Source organism: Mesitornis unicolor, unplaced genomic scaffold, assembly GCF_000695765.1.
Source record: "Mesitornis unicolor isolate BGI_N332 unplaced genomic scaffold, ASM69576v1 scaffold8662, whole genome shotgun sequence".
Lineage (NCBI taxonomy): Eukaryota > Metazoa > Chordata > Aves > Mesitornithiformes > Mesitornithidae > Mesitornis > Mesitornis unicolor.
This window is the reverse complement of record NW_010171183.1, coordinates 50,245-70,329: the sequence shown is the minus strand read 5'-3', so window position 1 is coordinate 70,329 and position 20,085 is coordinate 50,245. Positions and strand designations below refer to the sequence as shown.

Below are 20,085 nucleotides of genomic sequence, written 5' to 3'. Positions count from 1 at the left end.
TTCTACAACTGAAAACAGTTCTGAAACAAAGACTCTCTGGTGCTTGACATCTGCAAGTAAGGTAACTGTTGGGTATTTTGGTTTGTTTGGTTGGGTTTTTTTTCTGGGAAAGAGAGATTTTGTGTGCGAAAGTGTTAAAATGAGCAATCTGAGATTCTGCATTAGTTCACCGTAAATTCAGAGTGGCTTATTCTGTAATTTCCTTGTGGAAAATGGGCAGTCTAGAGAGTCGTTCAGCTTTTATTTTAAGTGACATTGATAAACAGAAGAAATATTTTTAGTCTTTAATTTATTTCAATATTTTTAAGCTTAGGTAATATCATGGTACAGCACCTAAAACATTTCAAACTGAATATTGTAATCATGTTATTAAAGGTAAGAGAATGTCACTCTGTTTTTTCTGAACTTCACTTTTTACTAAGTGGAGATAAAATTCCCACCAGAACTTTCTTGGAAAGCATCCTAGGTAACAGTTCCACAGTTCATCTATGGTCAGTAGAATCATTATGCACACTTTGAAAACCACTGTGTAATAAAGAATAAGCCCTAAGGAATGGATCTGACATGACAGTTGGCATTCTTTTTTTTCATGCCAAATTAAAGGCTTAAGCAAGTTAAAAGCAGATAGGACCGAAATATCCCTTCCTGGCTCATATGCTGTACTTTGGTAGGTTAAGCAAATCATTCATTCAAAAGAGAAAGAACATATAGCTGACTACGGGACTGCAATGAAAGTACACCAAATACTACAGAAGCTAGATCCTAACCTCATGCAATACCAGACTTTTTTTTGGGTAATTTTAAACAAATTATCCTTTTACCAAATAAGTCTTCTCCTCCAGATTATCTAGCTAAAGAAACTTGGAACACATTTTTCTCAGCTTTTCTTCTGTCTGTCTATGATCTGGACCAGACATTACCACTGCCATTCCACCAACGGCTACTGCTTATATCAGACGCAAATTTGGTTTCTAGTCCTGTAATGAAGCACCTGCACTCTTTTTCATCCAAAAAGGCTATAAGCAGAATTCTAATCCAAATGCTATCCAGTGATGTGTGACTTTCCTCTTTTTTTCCTCTTGGAAACAACCATCCAAACTTTTTAAAGGCTAGTTTTCAAAGGCCACCATGTGTTCATAAATAAGTCATTATTAATTTCAAGTATTATTTGTTTAAAGAAACAGTAAGAAAGGCTGGAAGTTTGCAGTCATGTCTTTCTACAGCAGATGAGTCATTAACTTCATGAACATCGATATAGAAAGTCTTGGTTTTAATAGTTTCTCAAACTACAGTACTTTCATCCACTGGCCTGTGTCTACAGCTTGGATGGTGTCCTTAAATGCTTCCTCTAGGACTTTTATAAAATGCACATAAAGTCAGTGAGCATTGTTATTGCCTTTTATGTCTGCAGCTAAGAAAACGCTTGGACATCTGCTTAATGAGTCGGCTGAGGCTCTGTTGGTGCCATACCATTCAGCATCTCTCCTAGTCACAGCGCAAAAGAATCCAGCACATGTATCACCGGTTCAATGCCATTGCTCGGCAGCCTGCCACTTCTCCCATCAGACAGCCATTTGCTTACCTATGTTGCTTGGTGGGCTGGTTTCCTCTGTCAGGAGACAAGGCCTCTGGGAAAGACTGAGGGCCTGAAAAACTAGACTCCATAACTTTGTCCAAAATAGGCCCAGGATGCCTATCTGGTTTTGAGTACTGTGGTACAGAGAAGAAAATTAATTAATACACAGAAGGCAAAGTACATTATTGATACGATTCAATCAGAATTCATATCAGAGTGGGGTAAGAAGTGCTCTAATGCATTTTTAAATTAAAATTAGGCATTGCAAGTAATACAATCATTCACTATTATTTACATAGCGGAAAGCACCGGTACTCATTATCCCTATTACCTTCTTCACATCAAAATGTTGATATCTGCATTAGTAGTAAAATTACTGACTGATCTGTCCATCATGATAGGGAACACTGATCCTTTTGACTACAAGCCTGTTTTTGTGGCTGTTCATGCAGAGACTGAGATAATGAAACACATCTCAGAGGACAGTCATCACTTTCTTGGGTCCTTCAGTGATTTCACTGCTTTTAAGAGCATGCATAACTGTGAAAAACAAACTGAAACAGTATTTTTATCACCAGACAAGAAATACATTTGAAACCTATCCTAGAGTGAGATATCTCTTCTGAACAAGTCTGAAACTTTTGACCTGAATGTATCTGTGCTAGTAAGAATGATGTAAACATAAATCTTCTTGTGACAGCAGTAGGCGTAGGGCAGTCTCTGGGCACATAGTGAGACACAGAGGTCTGTAAACCAGACACTGGACATGAACAAGAACAGATTTTCTTCTTCTTGATTTGTGATTCAACTGGAAATTCAGCAAAAATTGTGTCTTTCATCCTGAATGGAGCCAGGAAGTCCAAGTATAGAAAAAGCTGAATTTTGGCTTGGAATAAGAATCAATGTTGTTAGTTGTTACTGGCCAATATCTCAGAGATATGAGGTTAATCCCCATTTCCATTCAGGTAGGAAAAATAGTGTACTTTGCACTTTGCATTACATTTACCTGCACTAAAACTAATTGGTCTATCTTTGTTTAATCCATTTCTTTCTGTATTGAGTTTGTATTGCTAGTACTAGATACCTAGATATCCATGTTTTCTTCACAATAAACTGGTATTGTGGAAGCTATTACATGATTAAACATTTTAGAAAGAAAATACAAATTTAAATAAACATAATATAAAAAACCCCACAGTGGTAAAAAAACCAAACCCAACATGCTACGGTACAATAGCATAAACATTTAAGGAGAAGAGTAAGATTTATTTCAAAGTACAGTTATTCATAATTATTTTGTTGTCTAAAAAAAGACCCATTACTCCTTAAAAACACAGAATTATCTTCTGATTCTCACTTATTCTTATCTACATTTCTCCAGACTTCAGGAAAATAAAAAGTCATACAAGATGGCTCTCTTTTAAAAATGGGTGACATGCAATTTTAGTCTGTCTATCCAGACTTCTGATGACAAACTTCTATAGATAAAATAACAGATCATATTTTTCTCCAATGCTCTTCTCCCTCTTTCTGTTGTGTGAAATACCCACATAAACAGGGCCAAAATCTGCTTATGGGCTTCTGAAGGCAAAGCTACAAGAATGAAAATGTGCAAAATGTTACTGCATGCATGAAGCAAACACAACTGAAATAATAATAAGAAACATATTCCACTCTTGCTTCTTTCAGTTACCATGACCTTAGTTGTTACTTGTAAATGTTGTAGATAAAATATTCAGATAGAAGTAGGATTTTTAAGGTACTTCTGTCTGTGAAGGTTTTAAACTTTAATAGTTATCCTGCCAGCTGCAGAAATGAAATTGTCTTTGATTTCTGACCTGAATAAATCAATGTGAGCTATGTAAAGAAAAGTTGTTAGTGCCAGGAAGCTCTTTCTGTCCTTTTTTGTGTTTGTTCATGATACTGAATTGAAGGTCTGAATGGCTTATAAGACCATGAGTAGAAAGTAAATTGTGAAAGGTAATTAGAGATAAGCCGTGTCTTCTGCTACATCCATGGTTAAAGTGGATGTGGGCTGGAGTTATGGTATACAGAATCTCTCCTCATCACAACTGAGGAAAACTAGGACCCTCAGAAGCTGCTCTGATGCCAACCAGCAAATATACTGAAGGTCCAACACCCAGCACCACCCAGACACTGCCCCTTACAGGCAGGGTATTTTTCTCCCCCTAACCAAACATTTATTTTATGCCATTTTCACCACTTAAAAATTACCATAACAGCCATAACATTAATTAAAACGAAAACATGAATTACAATTTAAATTGAGGGTGTGAATATACAGAGAACTTGACCGATGTAATTGAATTTATTTGGGTATATCATATTATTCACACATTTTAAAAGGTTTAAACACAGTTGTGTTCATTCTCTTTTAGCTTAACTGTAAGTGCCACATCCCTTCTCTGATACCATCTCTGGAGAAAAATATCTTCAGATTTCTGTGAGTTTACAGCAGGATTAGTTGGTGCCCCCAGACGTACAGTATAGGATTACTCCCAATCCGTACCCCAGCAGAGCCCATCCCGTTGCTTCCACAGCCCAGTTCCCACCTGAGCTGAGCTCTGCAAAGACCTCTGACTGTTGTGAGCTGCTGAATACTCACCCATGATGGAGAATAAGCTGTGAAACAGTTTCAAAGCACTGTTACAGTATGTTGAAAGCATCACCGAAAGCTTATCTGTATTATTTGAATTTTTATAGTTTTATTGTTGTCTTGCTTAGTTTTTGTAATTGTTTGAGCAATTACTAAGAAACGCCGATGCATATGGCTAAATAAATTAAAGAATAATGATAGCATTTAAAACCAATTTTGCAGATTTTCAACTTTTCACAGTTTCATAGCAATTACTAAGAAACGCCGATGCATATGGCTAAATAAATTAAAGAATAATGATAGCATTTAAAACCAAACAATTTTGCAGATTTTCAACTTTTCAGTTTCATGGATAAACTGTCTGTTATGTACAATTACTCAACTCTGACAATAAAATTCCACCCTCTGCTAGTTAATGGTAAGCAAATCTGCAAAGGCACTCTGGGCCAGGAGACAAGAAATGAGCCTTTGCCACTGACCTACTGTATGACTGTGGGCACATAATTCCCCTGCTCCATGCCTTATATTCTTTATTCTAAAATGCAGAATCCACAGATTCTACTCAAGTGCTACAGATTTGACACTGTTGTCCCAGTGTTATGTAAAACAAGACACCTACTTCTCCCCCCAGCTTTTCTTAGCTCTTCCTCCTCAATGATTTCCCCAAAATAGTAATAATAAAAAGTCCAGAAATGCATGTGGCACTAGAAGAGAGGTGATGTGGGTATCTCTTTCTATAAGGACTGAGAAGGCAGAGGGGTTGGCTTTAAATTACATTCAGAGAGGGTGTCTCAGGGAGATAAAGAGGCAGTGATTTTTCTGGATGGGCTGACCTTGCACAGAAGCCCACCAGGTGGTATATTTAACATCCTTACAGCTGTTCTCATACCCCCTGTTTTGTTGCCAACACTATATCTAGACAGAGGCTAGTGAATTCAAGTTTGTCTGTTCTGGCAGTTCTTCCTTAGTCATGTGATATATAAGTGGGATATTTGCTCTTGATCTTATCTGATAAATCACATCATAACTCAGGCAAAACCACACAGTAATCTTTTAAGAGATTTAAGTGTATCTGTTACTCAACTTATACTCACTGCATTTCTATCACAGTGACTAAAATGAACTTATTTCCTACTACTATCAACAAAAGGCAACAAAACACAAAAAGAGCATTTTTTTCCTCTCATTACAAGAACATCAGAAACCTGGAGCTAGTGATTGTGAGCTATTAGAAACAAGTGTAATGAAAAACACTACAGCGTGAAAAACACATTAACCACCTCAGAAGGAAAACGATGAGGAATTAACAGATCCACTTAGTACTGTGGGAGAAAGTATTAAAATCCACAAAGGTGAAAAAGGCCACTTTAAACAACCATGGCAACTCTCAGAATCCCTAAAGGAATGACAAGGCTTCAGCTGCATTTTTTTTCTCTTGTTGCGTGACGTATTTGTCAAGTTATGAGAATTTAAAGAAACCCTATAGTCAAGGTGGAAAAAGCAGCTAGTAATGAGGAGCATGATTAAGACTCATAAAGACTGGTGAACTACAGAAAAATAGGAGGGCAACAACACCTCCTCTTGCTCCTTGCGTGGTGTATGAAGAGGGATACAGACCACTTGTCTTTCCAAGAGAGGCAGCTGAGAATGACAATTTACTTCCTTTTGCCTATGAGGACATTGAACCATTTGTGGAGTGCATTCATTAAATATCTCTTGAAGATAATATAATCTCTTTGGGAAGGGGTAGGTAATACTAACGAAAGTCCTAAATTCCATGCATTAGGTGAAATAAATCTGAATCTCCTGTGTGCCTCAAAGATCCTGCATTAAAAACTGGCACATCTATCTTTTCCTGGCTGAATAATTATAGCAAGACTACTAATGCGTTAGTATCTATCCCAAGATGCTAGAAAACCTAGAAAGAAGTTGTGTTTCTGGCAGAATATTTGGGAAAAGCAGTGGACTTGAAGGAGATTCAGAATACTAGGAGCTGTATTAAACACTTATTTATGAATCCTGCTTACTGTATACAGCATTTTTCATCTAATTTATATCCCTAACAAAATAATGGAATTGAAACCAAGAGAAATAGGCTTGACACAGGTGAACACAACTCCCAGCAGCAGGAGTCTGGAGAGAATACAACAGTCTTGACAAAATCTAACCTTTTATTTTTTTTCCCACTTTACAGAATCGCAAGTGAGCAGAGCAAGGAAGCAGAGGAAATGTAATGCATTTGAGTGTGGGAAGGAAAAGCATATGATGCTTCAAAATATTGTCAATACAAACAAAAAGCTTTATTCCTTGCAATATAGTAAATGTCAGGGAGGCATCCCCATTAAGTTTTAACTTAAATGCATAATGCTCCTTGCATTCTTCCTCAACATAGAGGTTCGCCAAGGGAGGCACTGGGACATGGCCATTCTTCCTCACTTTACCCTGCTGATTGGAGAGGGAAAAACCCTGAAGAGAGGAACTTCTTAAATGAAGGCAGTTCTAAAAAGCCTACATTTTTCAGCTGGCCAGCTCATTTTATTCCTGAATATCCTGTTGCTTAACTTGACTATCCAGATACGAAATAGCAATACTGCCATATGGACTTTTAATAAACTTGGGGGAATGTTCAACACCTCAAATCCATTTCTGAAACACTGCCTTTTGAAATAAGGATTGCTGCAAGGCAACGGATAGTCTAGGATGCAGCAGGAGAATTCTGATACAAATGGAGCATGTTTTCAAAGCTAACATTCAGAGCTTTTAACCTCGTATATAGTTCTTATAATCACGCTACTGTAAAGAAGTTGTAATTGGCATAGAGGTGGGATATCATGGGGACTGAGGTCTGAAGTCCTTTTCTTTCCCTTCAACAGTAATGCAAACAACTGCAAGTGTAATGAGTTAGGCTTGAGTAAAATGCAAATTTGTAATTCATTTTAACAATCAGTTCAAAAAAGAAATGTGTGGTTTTTCTGTTAACAGCAATTTTGATACATTCACATGGTTTCTCTCATTTAAAAAAAGATTCAAAATGGTCTTTGAAAATAAGTAATGAAAAATACTTCTTTTCCTAAAGTCCAGTCAAGGGTAAAAAGGGAAAAAGAGAACGATGAGGAAAAAAAAGTACTTCACTGAGATTGGTCAAGATCTTTACAGCCACAAACCACTTGAAACACTATCTGCTATGCCCTGGGTCTTGGCAAATAAGTTCTTTCTAGAGCAACACAGCATTTGGAAAGATCCATGCATACTTCACTGTATGTAGCAACCTCTGAGTCAAAATGTTATGGTTCTTTCAGAACAGACATTATTAGAATGGTCATGAAGAATAAGGAATGTTATGCAACTATTCCCAGGTCTACACTAATGTATTCTTCTCTACAGAAGAAGAAAAAGCAGCGTGAAAAACCTGAAAGTATCCCCAGATCCATTCAAAATAGGCAGGAGAAAAATATGAGGGAATCTTTTAGGAAAAGAGAGAAAGATAACAGACAAGCAGGACAGTTTTCCCATGTAAGAGGAGCACCTCGAATGGGAAAAGAAATGGCTTCCAGAATTGCATAAACCAAGACACCAGGCTGGAGGACTAGTCTCCAGAAAGTAACCACCTTAATTTCTTTATTGGCTCCTGGAAATGAAGAGAACTAAGATTTCTCCTCAAACCCATGTGGTGGGAGCTGCAGATAGGAATCATAGAGAGATCACATTCAGGCAGTGATGGGCAGAAAGGCAGCAGCACAACCACAGCAGCGAGCAGCAGGAGCGCTCTTCTTCCTGCCCCACTGCCCAGTCCCTTTCCCACCCAGAGGATACGCCCGGGGCTGTGCTCTGGTCTCTGAAGGGGAGACACTCAGCCATTCCTATGAAATACCATTTCAAAGTTCTTTTCTGCTGCCTCGCCATACGCCCTGCCCTTTTTTTTCTCCTCCAATCTGCCAAGTTTTGTAAATATTTCATGAACTGCCTACATTTCCTGCACTAAAATCTTGCTAACAATAGAAACCATTATTACCCTGCACTGTTATGCTACATCCAGCACAAGGTCATTCTGTTTTTCTTCCTTAGTGTCTTTGCTCCCAAAGGGAAAATGCATTAATGGCAAGGAGAAAACAGCTGCCTGCAAGCAGCCACAAGAACAAGAAAATTGTGTGTTAGTTACCAGCACTGATAATGCCAGTCTGAACAGCATTTAAAACTAAAAAGCAGATTTGGATAAAAATAATACAGAATAATAATGGTTTTCAACCTCTAATATTTGGAATCACAGAATTATTGAGGCTAGAAAAGACCTCTGAGATCATCAAGTCCAGCCTATGACCTAACTTTACCACATCGGCCAGACCATGGCACTAAGTGCCACATCCAGCCTTGCCTTAAACACCTCCAGGGATGGTGACTCCACCACCTCCCTGGGCAGTCCATTCCAATGGCTGGCCCCCCTCTCCATGAAAAAGTCCTTTCTAATATCCAGCCTAAATGTTCTCTGGTGCAGCTTCAGGCTGTGCCCTCTCGTCCTGTCACTAGCCACCTGAGAGAAGAGCCCGACCCCCACCTGACCACAGCCTCCCTTCAGGCAGTTGTAGAGAGCGATAAGGTCGCCCCTGAGTCTCCTCTTCTCCAGGCTAAACAACCCCAGCTCCCTTAGCCTCTCATTATAAGGTTTCCCCTCTAGTCCCTTTGCCAGCCTCGTTGCTCTCCTCTGGACCTGCTCCAGCACCTCAATATCCTTCCTGAAGCGAGGGGCCCAGAACTGTACACAGTACTCGAGGTGAGGCCTCACCAGTGTGAGTACAAGGGGAGAATTACACCTCTTCTCCTGCTGGCCACACTATTCCTGATACAGGCCAGGATGCCATTGGCCTTCCAGGCCACCTGGGCTGTTGGCTCATGTTCAGTCGATCGTCAACCAGTACTCCCAGGTCCCTCTCTGCTGGGCTCTCCAGCCACTCTTCCTCTAGTCTGTAGCGCTGCATGGGGTTATTGTGGCTGAAGCATAGGACCCTGCACTTGGTCTTGTTAAACTTCATACCTTTGGCCTCTGCCCATTGACCCAGCCTGTCCTCTGCAGCCTCTTCCTACCCTCTGGCAGATCAACACTTCCCCCGAGTTTGGTGTCATCTGTGAATTTACTAAAGGTAGACTCAATCCCCTCAGCCAGGTCATCAGTAAAGATGTTGAACAGAACTGATCCCTGGGGGACACCACTGGTCACTGAATGCCAACTGGATGCAGCACCATTCAGCACCACTCTGTGAGCCTGGCCATCCAACCAGTTTTTAACCCATCTAGGGCTGCGCCTGTACAAGTCATGGACTACTAGCTTTTCCAGGAGGATGCTGTGGGAGACTGTGTCAAAGGTTTGCTGAAGTCAAGGTAGACCACATCCACTGCCTTCCCCTCATCCACTAGGCAGGTCATCCAGTCACAGAAAGAGATGAGATTTGTCAGGCAGGACCTTCCCCTTCCTAAACCCATTTTGGCTAGGCCTGATCCCCTGGTTGTCTTGTACATGCTACTTGATGACACTCAGGATGATCTGCTCCATAATCTTGTCAGGCACTGAGGTCAGGCTGACAGGCCTATAGTTCCCCAGATCCTTCTTCCAACCCTTCTTGTGGATGGGCATCACACTGGCCAACCTCCAGTCATCTGGGACCTCCCTGATTAGCCAGGATAAATGGTGGAGAACGGCTTAGCCAGTTCTTCCACCAGCTCCCTCAGCACCCTAGGGTGAATCCCATCCGGACCTATAGACTTGTTGGGATCTAGGTGGCACAGCAGCTCACTAACTACCTCCTCCTGGATTACAGGAGGGTAGTTCTGCTCCTCATTTCTGTCTAACAGTTCAGGAGCCCAGCTGCCCTGAGGATAGGCAGTCTTTTTGTTAAAGACTGAGGCAAAGAATGTGTTAAGTACCTCAGCCTTTTCCTTGTCTTCAGTTACTATGTTTCCCTCCTCATCCAATAGGGAATGGAGATTTTCCCTGACCTTCCTTTTGTTATTAATATATTTATAAAAGCATTTTTTATTATCCTTACCAGAGATAGCTAGATTAAGTTCTAGCTGAGCTTTTGCATCTCTAATTCTCCTTCTACATAGTCTTATAATATCCATAAACACTTCCTGTTACATCTGCCCCTTTTTCCAAAGTTGAAACTCTTTCTTTATTTCTGAGTTCATGCAAAAGCTCTTTGCTCAGTTAGACTGGTCTTCTTCCCTGACGGCTCCTTTTTCGGTACATAGGGACAGTCCGCTCCTGTGCCTTCATAATTTCATTCCTAATGTAAGCCCAGCCGTCCTGGACCCCTTAGCTTTTGAGGGCTGCTTCCCAAGGGACTTCCGAACTAGTGTCCTGAATAGATCAAAGTCAGCCCTCCAGAAGTCCAAGGTGGAGGTTTTGCTGACAACCCTCCTTACTTCACCAGGTATTGAAAATTCTATCATGTCGGGGTTGCTGTGCCCAAGACGACCTCCAACCACCACATCTTCCACCAGTCCTTCCCTGTTCATAAACAGTAGGTCTAGCAGGGCACTACCCCTGCTAGATTCACTTACCAGCTGTGACAGGAAGTTGTCACCCATACATTCCAGAAACCTCCTAGACTGCCCCCTTTCTGCTGTGCTGTACTTCCAGCAGACATCTGGTAAGTTAAAGTCCCCCATAAGAACAAGGGCTAGTGAATGCGAGACATCTTTGAGTTGTTGAAATAATGTCTTGTCAGTGTCTTTATCCTGGTCAGGTGGTCTGTAGCAGACTCCCACTAGGGTATCAGCCTCACTGGCCTTCCCTTTTATTTTTACCCATAAACATTCCACCTTGGTGTTCCTAACATTGTATTCTAGGCAGTGAAAGCACTTCTTAACATATAACGCTACCCCACCACCTCTCTTTCCTTGCCTATTCCTTCTAAAGAGTCTGTAGCCATCCATTGCAGCACTCCAAGGCGAATCATCACAGCACGTTTCTGTGATGCCAGTTGTATCATGGTCCCCCAGTGCACAGCACCCTCTAACTCCTCCTGTTTATTGCCCATGCTATGGGCATTGGCATATATGCACTTGAGTCGTGGTACAGATTTTGCTTCCAACACTGGAACATTGCCCTGAAACTTATCCATAACAGTCCTGAGTTCATCCCCCTTCCCCTTCAATTCTAGTTTAAAGCCCTCTCAATAAGGGTTGCTAACTCCTGTGAGAAGACCCTTTTCCCACACTGAAAAAGGTGTACTCCATCTCTTGCCAGCAGGCTCAGTGATCCATGGTCATGGAACCCAAAGCCCTGGCAATGACACCAGTCTCTGAGTCATGAATTAACCTGTCTGGTCTTCCTGTTAGTTCCTTCATCCATCGCTGTCATAAGAGGTATGGAGGAGAACACAACTTGCGCACCTGATCCCTTAAGTAGCTGCCCCAGAGCCCTGAAATCTCTCTTGATTGCTCTTGGTGTTCTTGATGCCACTTCATCGCTGCCCACCTGGAAGACCAAAAGTGGGTAGTAATCTGAAGGCCTCACCAGGGTGGAAAGTTTGCTCTTGACATCCTTTATCCTGGCCCCATGGAGGCAGCAGACTTCCCTATGAAGTGGATCCAGTCTGCATATTGGGCCCTCTGCACCCCTCAGGAGTGAGTCACCCACAACAATGACCTGTCTATTTTTCTTTCTGGATTGCATTATGATTGTTGGTTTAGGGCGAGTTGGCCTCACTGGTACTTCTGGCCTACGTGAGGTATCCCCAATGCTATCTGCCATTTCCTTCTGCAGGGACCCAAACCTCTTCTGCAATGCCACTGAAGGTGGTCAAGTTCTTGAGGGAACACACCTGCCCTGTTTGTGGTGTTGGGCTGGCACCTGTTCCCACTGTCCCTACTTCTGCAGGTTATCTTGGGAAGGCTGGGAAGCTTGCTGGGACAAGAACTAATCCTGAGACAATAGGGACTCCTGTGTTCTACTAATGATATTTGCCTCCTGGGCAGTTTTAGTGGAGAGCAGGCTTTGAAAACACTCATCTAATTCCCTCTTGCTCTCCCTGATACACCTCAATCTGCTTATCTCCTCCCTGAGCTCCATTACCTCATCCTGCAGCTGTGCCACCCAGCACAGCAGGTCATCAACCTGCTCGCACTGTGTGCAGCCATGGTCAGTGCTCTCCCCTGCTGCCACCGAAAGGCTCTGGCATTCTCAACAGTCTGTGCCCTGAATAGAGGCCTCCCTCTGTGGGGGCACCCTCTAAGATCCCACATCCGTTTTGGTGCATGCTGGGAGTACAATCTTCCTCTGCCAGGTAGACACCATGACTCCTGGACCGGGCTGGCAGTTCTCAGTGGTTTCAGAGCCCTGTCCTCACCTCGGGTTTACCTCAGTCGTTACTGCTGCTGCTGCCTTGAGCACACTCGCAAGGGCCTGGCTTGCGCCAAACTCTGCGATGGCTACCCACTTTTAAATTTGCCATGGGTCTTGGGCACGCCGCCCGCCACGTCAGCCTCCCAGCTCTCTCTTGAGACTTCCGCCAAGTTCCAGGTCTCCCAGCTCTGCCTCAGCTTCTTGGTCTCTGGAAAGCCCGCTTCCATCTCAATCTAACTCAGGAACTAAAAGAACCAGCTCTCACCGCTGCCGGTGAGCTACTTCATCCATTATGGCTATTGTTATGGTAAAGGAAAGAGCCTTAAATAAAGCCTGTTGGTGTGTTTGTCAGCTGTTCAGAAGGCACAAAATACTTCATTGCGATGATGGGTTGACAAAATACTGCACTGGATTACAGTGAGAAAAAGGCGAGAAACATATTCTTAGTGTTAACCAAGACCTACTTCATCTGTTAGAACGAAAGGATCACAAAAGCTCTTTACAACTTTACCTTTTGGTGCCATCATTACAACCCATCAAGACAGTCAACAGGTTTTTTTAGTGGCTAGAAGTAATATATGACTGAATGAACTGAAAGTGAAACGAAGAATCGCACAAGGTTCCCTAAACTGTGGTTATGTCGATTCAGTGAGGTCTCTTCTTTCTTGAAATAGCATATTTTTCCTGAACCACAAAGCATATCATGACCACAATGATGCTCTTATAAAACAAGACTTTTAGTGAACATAAGCAATGCTCTGACAATTCTTCTGTGATAGCATGGAGGCTCTGCTTACACTGAATTGTAATTCTACATTAATTTGGTGTAAACCAGGAGTTGAAACATCTGTGGCTAAGTGGGCATGAGTGCTCACTTTTGCTAAACTCCCACTATTTTGATGGAATCTGGCAAACAAAATAGTCAGCCCTTTAAGGAAAGTTAAGACTTAAAAAAAAAGTAAAACCAAAAAGAAAAAGATAAAAGAAAAAAGAAAAAGAAAAGAGTTAAGCATTTAGAAAGGCTTTAATACATCTTCTATGATTTCCTATTACATTGCTACCAGGATCCCTCTCAGTTGTTCCAAAGACTTTGTTTATAATAAAACAGCACTGTATGTGTATGACCAGGGAGAAAATAATGACTTATATTGGAAAATACCTTACAATGAAGACTAAATAAATTGGTCATCTTCAAGTTCCTTATTTCAAATATCCTTTATGTATTTAATGGTTGTGGGATTGTATTAATTTACATATAACTATATACAGAAAATTACTAAATACATTTCAAATTTAGTTTGAACAAACGAATCTCTTACTGGTATCAAAAATCCCTTTAACTCAAGACCCAGGAAAACAACATCATCTGCACTGTCTACCCTTGTGCACTAGTTTACATGGGTAAATTTAGTTCTAGATTTTGAATTTACTCTGAATTAACTGTGACAAATATGTACATTTTTTCATGCAGGTACATTAATTATCAGAAGACTTGAAATTACTTAAGATCAAGGACCCCCACTTCACATATAAACCATACATATGAGCTAAGGTATTGCCAGAAAACATAATACTAATTTCCACTGCTGGATGCAGAGCTAGGGAGTTCAGCAAGGCTTATTACATGGACAAAATGTACCAGTATCCACTGAAATAACTTTAGAAAAATATCCCAGCTTGGTGTTTTTCATTAACAGGTCAGATAAAAAAACGTTTTATGAAAGAGGTGAAAATTCTTGTTCCCATTGCTCAGATGCTAACATGGCGATGTGCTGCCATCAGCAACAGGAACTCAGCCGGGCTATTAAGCGTTGTAGCTGGCAGGATTACTTACATTTTGCAGCTGGACTCGGCTTTGTGCCATACACTCTGACTTTGCCATCATGCTGGAAGCATTCAGGCTGTAGGTTTTCCTATTCTGTGTTTCTTTCAGCTGCTCATGAATTTGCTTTGTTTGTTTCCTGCAGAGAGAAATAAAATTCATGTAAGGAAGAGCTAGCTTGATCTTCTACTATAGCCATGATATTTTTATAGCCATAGTTTCCTTTGTTCAAAACTTTGCCGTATTAGATTAACCAGATGAACTAATTCAGTAGTGTCTAATATTTCAGTGCAGCGGTCAGCTTCTGGGGAGGCCTAATAAAGGAAAAAAACCCAAAACTCTTCTGTTTAAAATAGCTTCTATTCAGATTACTATAATAGCATGCTAGTTGCTTTAGTGCAGAATTTTGTAAAATCATTTAATACATATTTAACAATAGCTTGTAAGTAAGGCTGAATATTAAAAAAGCTTTTTGTTCAGATTTGGAACAAATATTTTGGCAAATATAGCAGATATTAGCCCCAGTTTGCTATAAAAAGTGTTGAAGAATCAAAGTTTTCTTCTACTAGCTGACTAGACTTGACCTATAACCCAGTATCTTGTATAGAGCAGCTTTTGCTTAAACGTCTAAACCTAGAAAAAAATCAGTATAGTATCTGAGGCTGTGTTTTTGACATATTATACTATGATCCACTATGTCAGAGCTGAGAATACCCCTAGATGAATCACTTGGAATATTCAGGAGAAAAGTACGCTATTAAAAGAGGTTTTCTGTTTCTGTCACAATACATTGGCAATCTGAGTTTTAAATTTCTGTACATGATTGAGGATATGAGGCAGCAAACTTTATTTTAAATATTTCTTTTATCTTCTCCAAACAGATATCTCGGTTGGACAAAAACTGCTAGCAAAATATATGCAAGGTCTTTTATCAGTCTCCATTCTTTTGATAAACTACATTGTCTGAGACTATCAGTTTTAAATGATCATGAGAAATAACTCCACAATACTATTTTAATTCCTTCTTTCCTTCCCTTTTCTCCCCAGCAGATGCATCTCCAGCAGCAAACCTAGAAAGACCCTGGAAATCACCCAGCAAGGTCAAGGACTCACGATCATCAGCACTTTGTTATGCCACAAGCAGCTTTTGGACAGCAATTGGTGTGGAGCCAAATTTCAGAAGGAAGTGATTTCAGGGAAGTGTTGATAAGAAATAAAGGAAATATTAAAATTTTAGCAAAGAAGCTTCAGCAACATTTTAAAAAATTTCTGTTGATTTTGCTGCTGAAAGCCTTGTAACATCATCAAGTTTGATAGCACCTTACTTGACTCAGGGCAATGAATTTGACACTGAATGAAATATAAAAGTAATTTTAACTCCTTTCAGTCGAGACTGTGTCTAGTGTAGGAAAGTGTAAGAATCCAGAGGAAGATGACTTACTTAAGTGGTCAAGGAGGGAAACTGTGAGCAAATCCTGCTTGACTAACCCAATCTTCTTCTATGACAAGGTTATCCGCTTAGTGGTGAGGGGAAGGCTGTGGATGTGGTGCACCTGGACTTTCGCAACACCTTTGATGCTGTTTCCCGCAGCATTCTGCTGGAGAAACTAGCTGCCCGTGGCCTGGACAGACATACTCTTTCCTGACTAAAAAAACTGACTGGTTGGCCAGGCCCAAAGAGTGGTGGTAAATGGAGTTAAATCCAGTTGGAGACCATCACAAGTGGTGTTCCACAGGGCCCAGTGTTAGGGCCAGTTCTGTTTAGCATCAATGATCTGGGAGAGGGGATTGAGTGCACCCTCAGTACATTTGCAGATGACACCAATCTGTGCAGAAATGTCGATCTGCTTGAGGGTAGGAAGGCCCTACAGAGGGACCTGGATAGCCTGGATCCATGGGCTGTGGCCAGTATGAGATTCAACAAGGCCAAGTGCCAGGTCCTGCACAGGTCACAATAACCTCACGCAATGCTGCAGGCCTAGGGATGAGTGGCTGGAAAGGTGCTTGGCAGAGAGGGATCCAGGGGTACTGGTCTACAGCTGACTTAGTATGAGCCAGCAGTGTGCACAGGTGGCCAAGTAAATATCAGAATAATTTGAACCGATATATAATCTGAAGTATTATAGCATCAAATTAAATTAATTAGTTGATTCTGAAACATCTCTTTTAAAAACATTTCTTGATACCTAGTCATTTTTTAAATCAATGAAATGGAATAATTTAATTTGTAAAATGTCAAAAAGAACTCTTTAGCTTCTCATAATTCCAGGGGGGGATTCATAGAAGCAACACTAGAGTTTGTATGAATGTTTATTTTCTGACCAGCTAAATTACATACACCGAGGAAATAAGCATATATATCCATATGTCCTACTGGAAAGCCAGCCACTTGCATGTTGGTCTCCATAAATGTTATGGAACACTTAGTCTTTTTTGATAACTGTTTTTGAGTGGACACTTCATATAAAATCTAAATAATGACAGCGAAACATGATCACAGCATAAGACTTTGGGAATATATCCTATATGTACAAAGCTCTTAGAATTTAATCAGGAAAATAAGAAAAGAAACTACAAATTTTTGGAATCCTAATTTGGATTAATTTAGAAAACCTGGGTTTAGAGTTGTTTCTACATCTATCAACACAAGTAAGTAAACTGAAATATTCAGCTTCACTGCAGCAATCTTTAACATTAACACTGAGATTCCTGATGGCAATTTACTGAAAGAAACAATCTAATAATTAATTCCCTTTTATGTTCATGCAATCTAACATTAATATTAGGTTTATGCATATTCATTTTGCCAAACTATAGGATGCACAGTTATAAAACTAGAAACTATTATTAATTCAGTTACCGACTAATATATTTATTTTATCATTTTTGTTCTCAAAACAAATGGGCCTTATGACTTCTACTTTAGAGATATTTGGCAATAAAGTATTGTTACTTCAGCAAGAAATACAGTCACTAGTCATCTATAAAAGTCTAAGTCATAAAGAGCAGCCCATTACTGTACTCTCCCTGTAGCTAATACTTACAGCACTTTCTTTATTACTCTAAAAGGAACAATTAGAAAGGCATAGTGTTTGATTATAGTTCTAAACTTCCTCAGATTGAATTTATTTTAAAGAAGGACTTTTAATTTAATGGTGCATAGGGAAGTGCACATTTCTAGCAGCAGGTATACAATTGTCAGACTAAGAAAGTCAGGGTCAGTGTCTTTATGGAAACTTAAAGGGTGCACAATTCAGAGTTTCTGTAGCTGTTAGCAATATTTTAAATTTTTGATATACCAAATTAAACCCAAGGATTATCCCCCATGCAGGAGGCACACTTTGATAACTCTTGTGCATGATCTAGATACATCTGCCTGATGAAGAAGGTCCTGAAAATCTGTTGACTAAAAGCATATAATAATGGTTGAGGTGCTTTACACTTGTTGGGTTTTATATCCTTAAGACACTGGCTAGTTATGATACTGTTTTGTGTAGCCCCCATGCCAACCCAGTCTAGAGACTCTTACTTTTTGGACAGCTGCCAGATGGAGCCACAGACAGGGAGTTAGGGATTGATTATTTTCTTACCACTGCTGTCTTTCAGATATTTGGTAAGACCTCTTGTCTGGACTAGAGGTGCTCATTTTCTCATTACTCTTCAAATTTCAGTTCCTAAAATCTGACATAAGCACACTTCAACTCTTCCCAGTAACTCTTAACTATCATATTTATAATGCAGACGAGAAAACAAACCAAACACCCCCACCTCCTGCTGAGATATGAAGCACTATTGCCCTGTGAGTTCATCTTTGAAGCACTATTTCTACTCATTCTTTTTAGACATAACTCTCCCAACCACCTCATCAAAGGCATGGTATTTTGAAGGCTGTTCCATCCCAGCTCTCCACCACTCCCAACAACAGTGCAAAACCAAGAGGTGCACAGCTGAATAACAGAGGGACATTTTATTCACACTATGCACAGTTGTTGACTGCATATTCTTCCAACTTACAATCCCATTCTGCCTTTTCTGAATCCCTCTTCATCAGCAAAAAACCCCAAGCCTTTCCAGGAAGAACAGGAACACCTTGTTCTTTCTAACTTCTGCAGATCTAAAAATGCATAATGACATTTCTAATGCAGTGGCAAAATCGCTGTCTCTCCTCACAATTAATACTACAACCAAGGGCAACAAAAAAGAATAAAAAAGGATCTGGTGACTTTTCCAAGGGTTGGTGGTTTTTTTTTTTCTCCTCCTGACAGAAATGCCAAAACATTTTATATTTTTTGATAGTAAAAAGTAGTCTTCATCAGATTTCCCACCCATTAGAATGAATTCTAAGAAGGGGGATTCAGGTAAGCATTCAAACTTTTAAATAGTGCAAACCTCCACATTTTTGATGCTCAGCCACCATGACTAACCTCATGCAGGTACTATTTATATTGGTATGTGTTCTCTCATTAGCTCCAGCTGGAACAGGAATAAGGGATGACAGCCATACAGAACATATTTATAGATACAGTAGCACTGACAAGCATGCCATGTAATTGCTATGAGATTTTTGCAACTCAAATTACACACATAACAATAAATACTGTAAAATAATGTTCAGTTAGAAAGATAAAGCACAGAGTAGAAAGTGAGTATTTCACTTGAAAATAGTTTAGTAAAGATGATTCCACCATACTTGGATAGTTCAACGTGCTTGTGCATTACTGATACTCATGAAACTACATCAGCAGCTACTAGCTACAAGTTACAGATATCTGCAGAGAACTGGTCTCTTTCTGCATTTCTGACTTTACCTTTGTTCTCAACAAACAGAAACAAAAGGGACATTCAGGGATATGAAATGAAATGCAAAAAAGAGATGGTATGTTTAAACTTTCAGAAGAGGAAATTGATTATTGCACTGATAGTAAAAGACAGAAACTTATTATTGTCACAAAAAGTACTAGAAAGGATACAATCTGTTCTTTCCTGATATCAGAAAATAGAAATAAGAACACGTATTATTCCTATTTACTTTTTTTTTGGACTTAGTGTAGCCATGAGGAACTGTTCTAGCCTGTCCAGAAATAATGACAGCTTCAAAAGGAGCAGAGAAACGGAAGAAGTAACTATAAGGACAGAAGCTAAATAATAAACACGCTAGACGAAGGCTCTTACTTTGTTTTGAAGTAGAACGCTGCACAAAGCATGCCCACTACGACTATGCCAAAGACGATACAGGAGATAGACAGCACCTGGCGCTGGTACACTTCTTCGCTCTCTGTGAACAGCAAAATTGAGAATTATGAAAGCATCAGAAAACAATACTTGCAAAAAGTGGATTTCAGCACATCATGGTTTCACTAATGATGGACAGATACAAGAGATTTGGAGGTCTGGGCTGGCCAATTTTTCAGCAGAATGGATGCTTCTCTGAACCTCTCAACTACGTAAGGTTCATAGAGACTTGACGTCCAAGGAAAGATTTAGAAAATGGGTCCAATACACATTGAGAGATACATAATAATAAAAATGAAGATAGTTTAATATTTTTTCTGCCCTATATACTATTTTTCAGCTTTTTTTTTAGAAAGCTTCTACTGCCAAAAGTAGAGAGAGGCCTACAACCATGGAGTTTTCCTGGCTTAAAGCAAGACTCATCAGAGCCCTCACAAGGTCCCACAAGATTCAGAGTTCTTTGTTAGCTACCCAAAAAATACAGTTTTTTTAACGAC

General features: G+C 40.1%; 1 protein-coding gene across 1 annotated transcript in view; it reads right to left on the bottom strand.

Annotated features, from left to right (window-relative positions):
• The window catches only part of NRG3 (neuregulin 3), a gene marked incomplete at its 5' end in the record, with an annotated part of 31,654 nt that extends 12,023 nt beyond the window's left edge, over nucleotides 1-19,631 (bottom strand). The window contains 3 exons of the mRNA XM_010179956.1: nucleotides 1,583-1,710; nucleotides 14,369-14,495; nucleotides 19,529-19,631. Of these exons, the coding sequence (XP_010178258.1) occupies nucleotides 1,583-1,710; nucleotides 14,369-14,495; nucleotides 19,529-19,631 (358 nt within the window). The remainder of the gene's footprint in view (nucleotides 1-1,582; nucleotides 1,711-14,368; nucleotides 14,496-19,528) is intronic.
• Nucleotides 19,632-20,085: the final 454 nt, after the last annotated feature.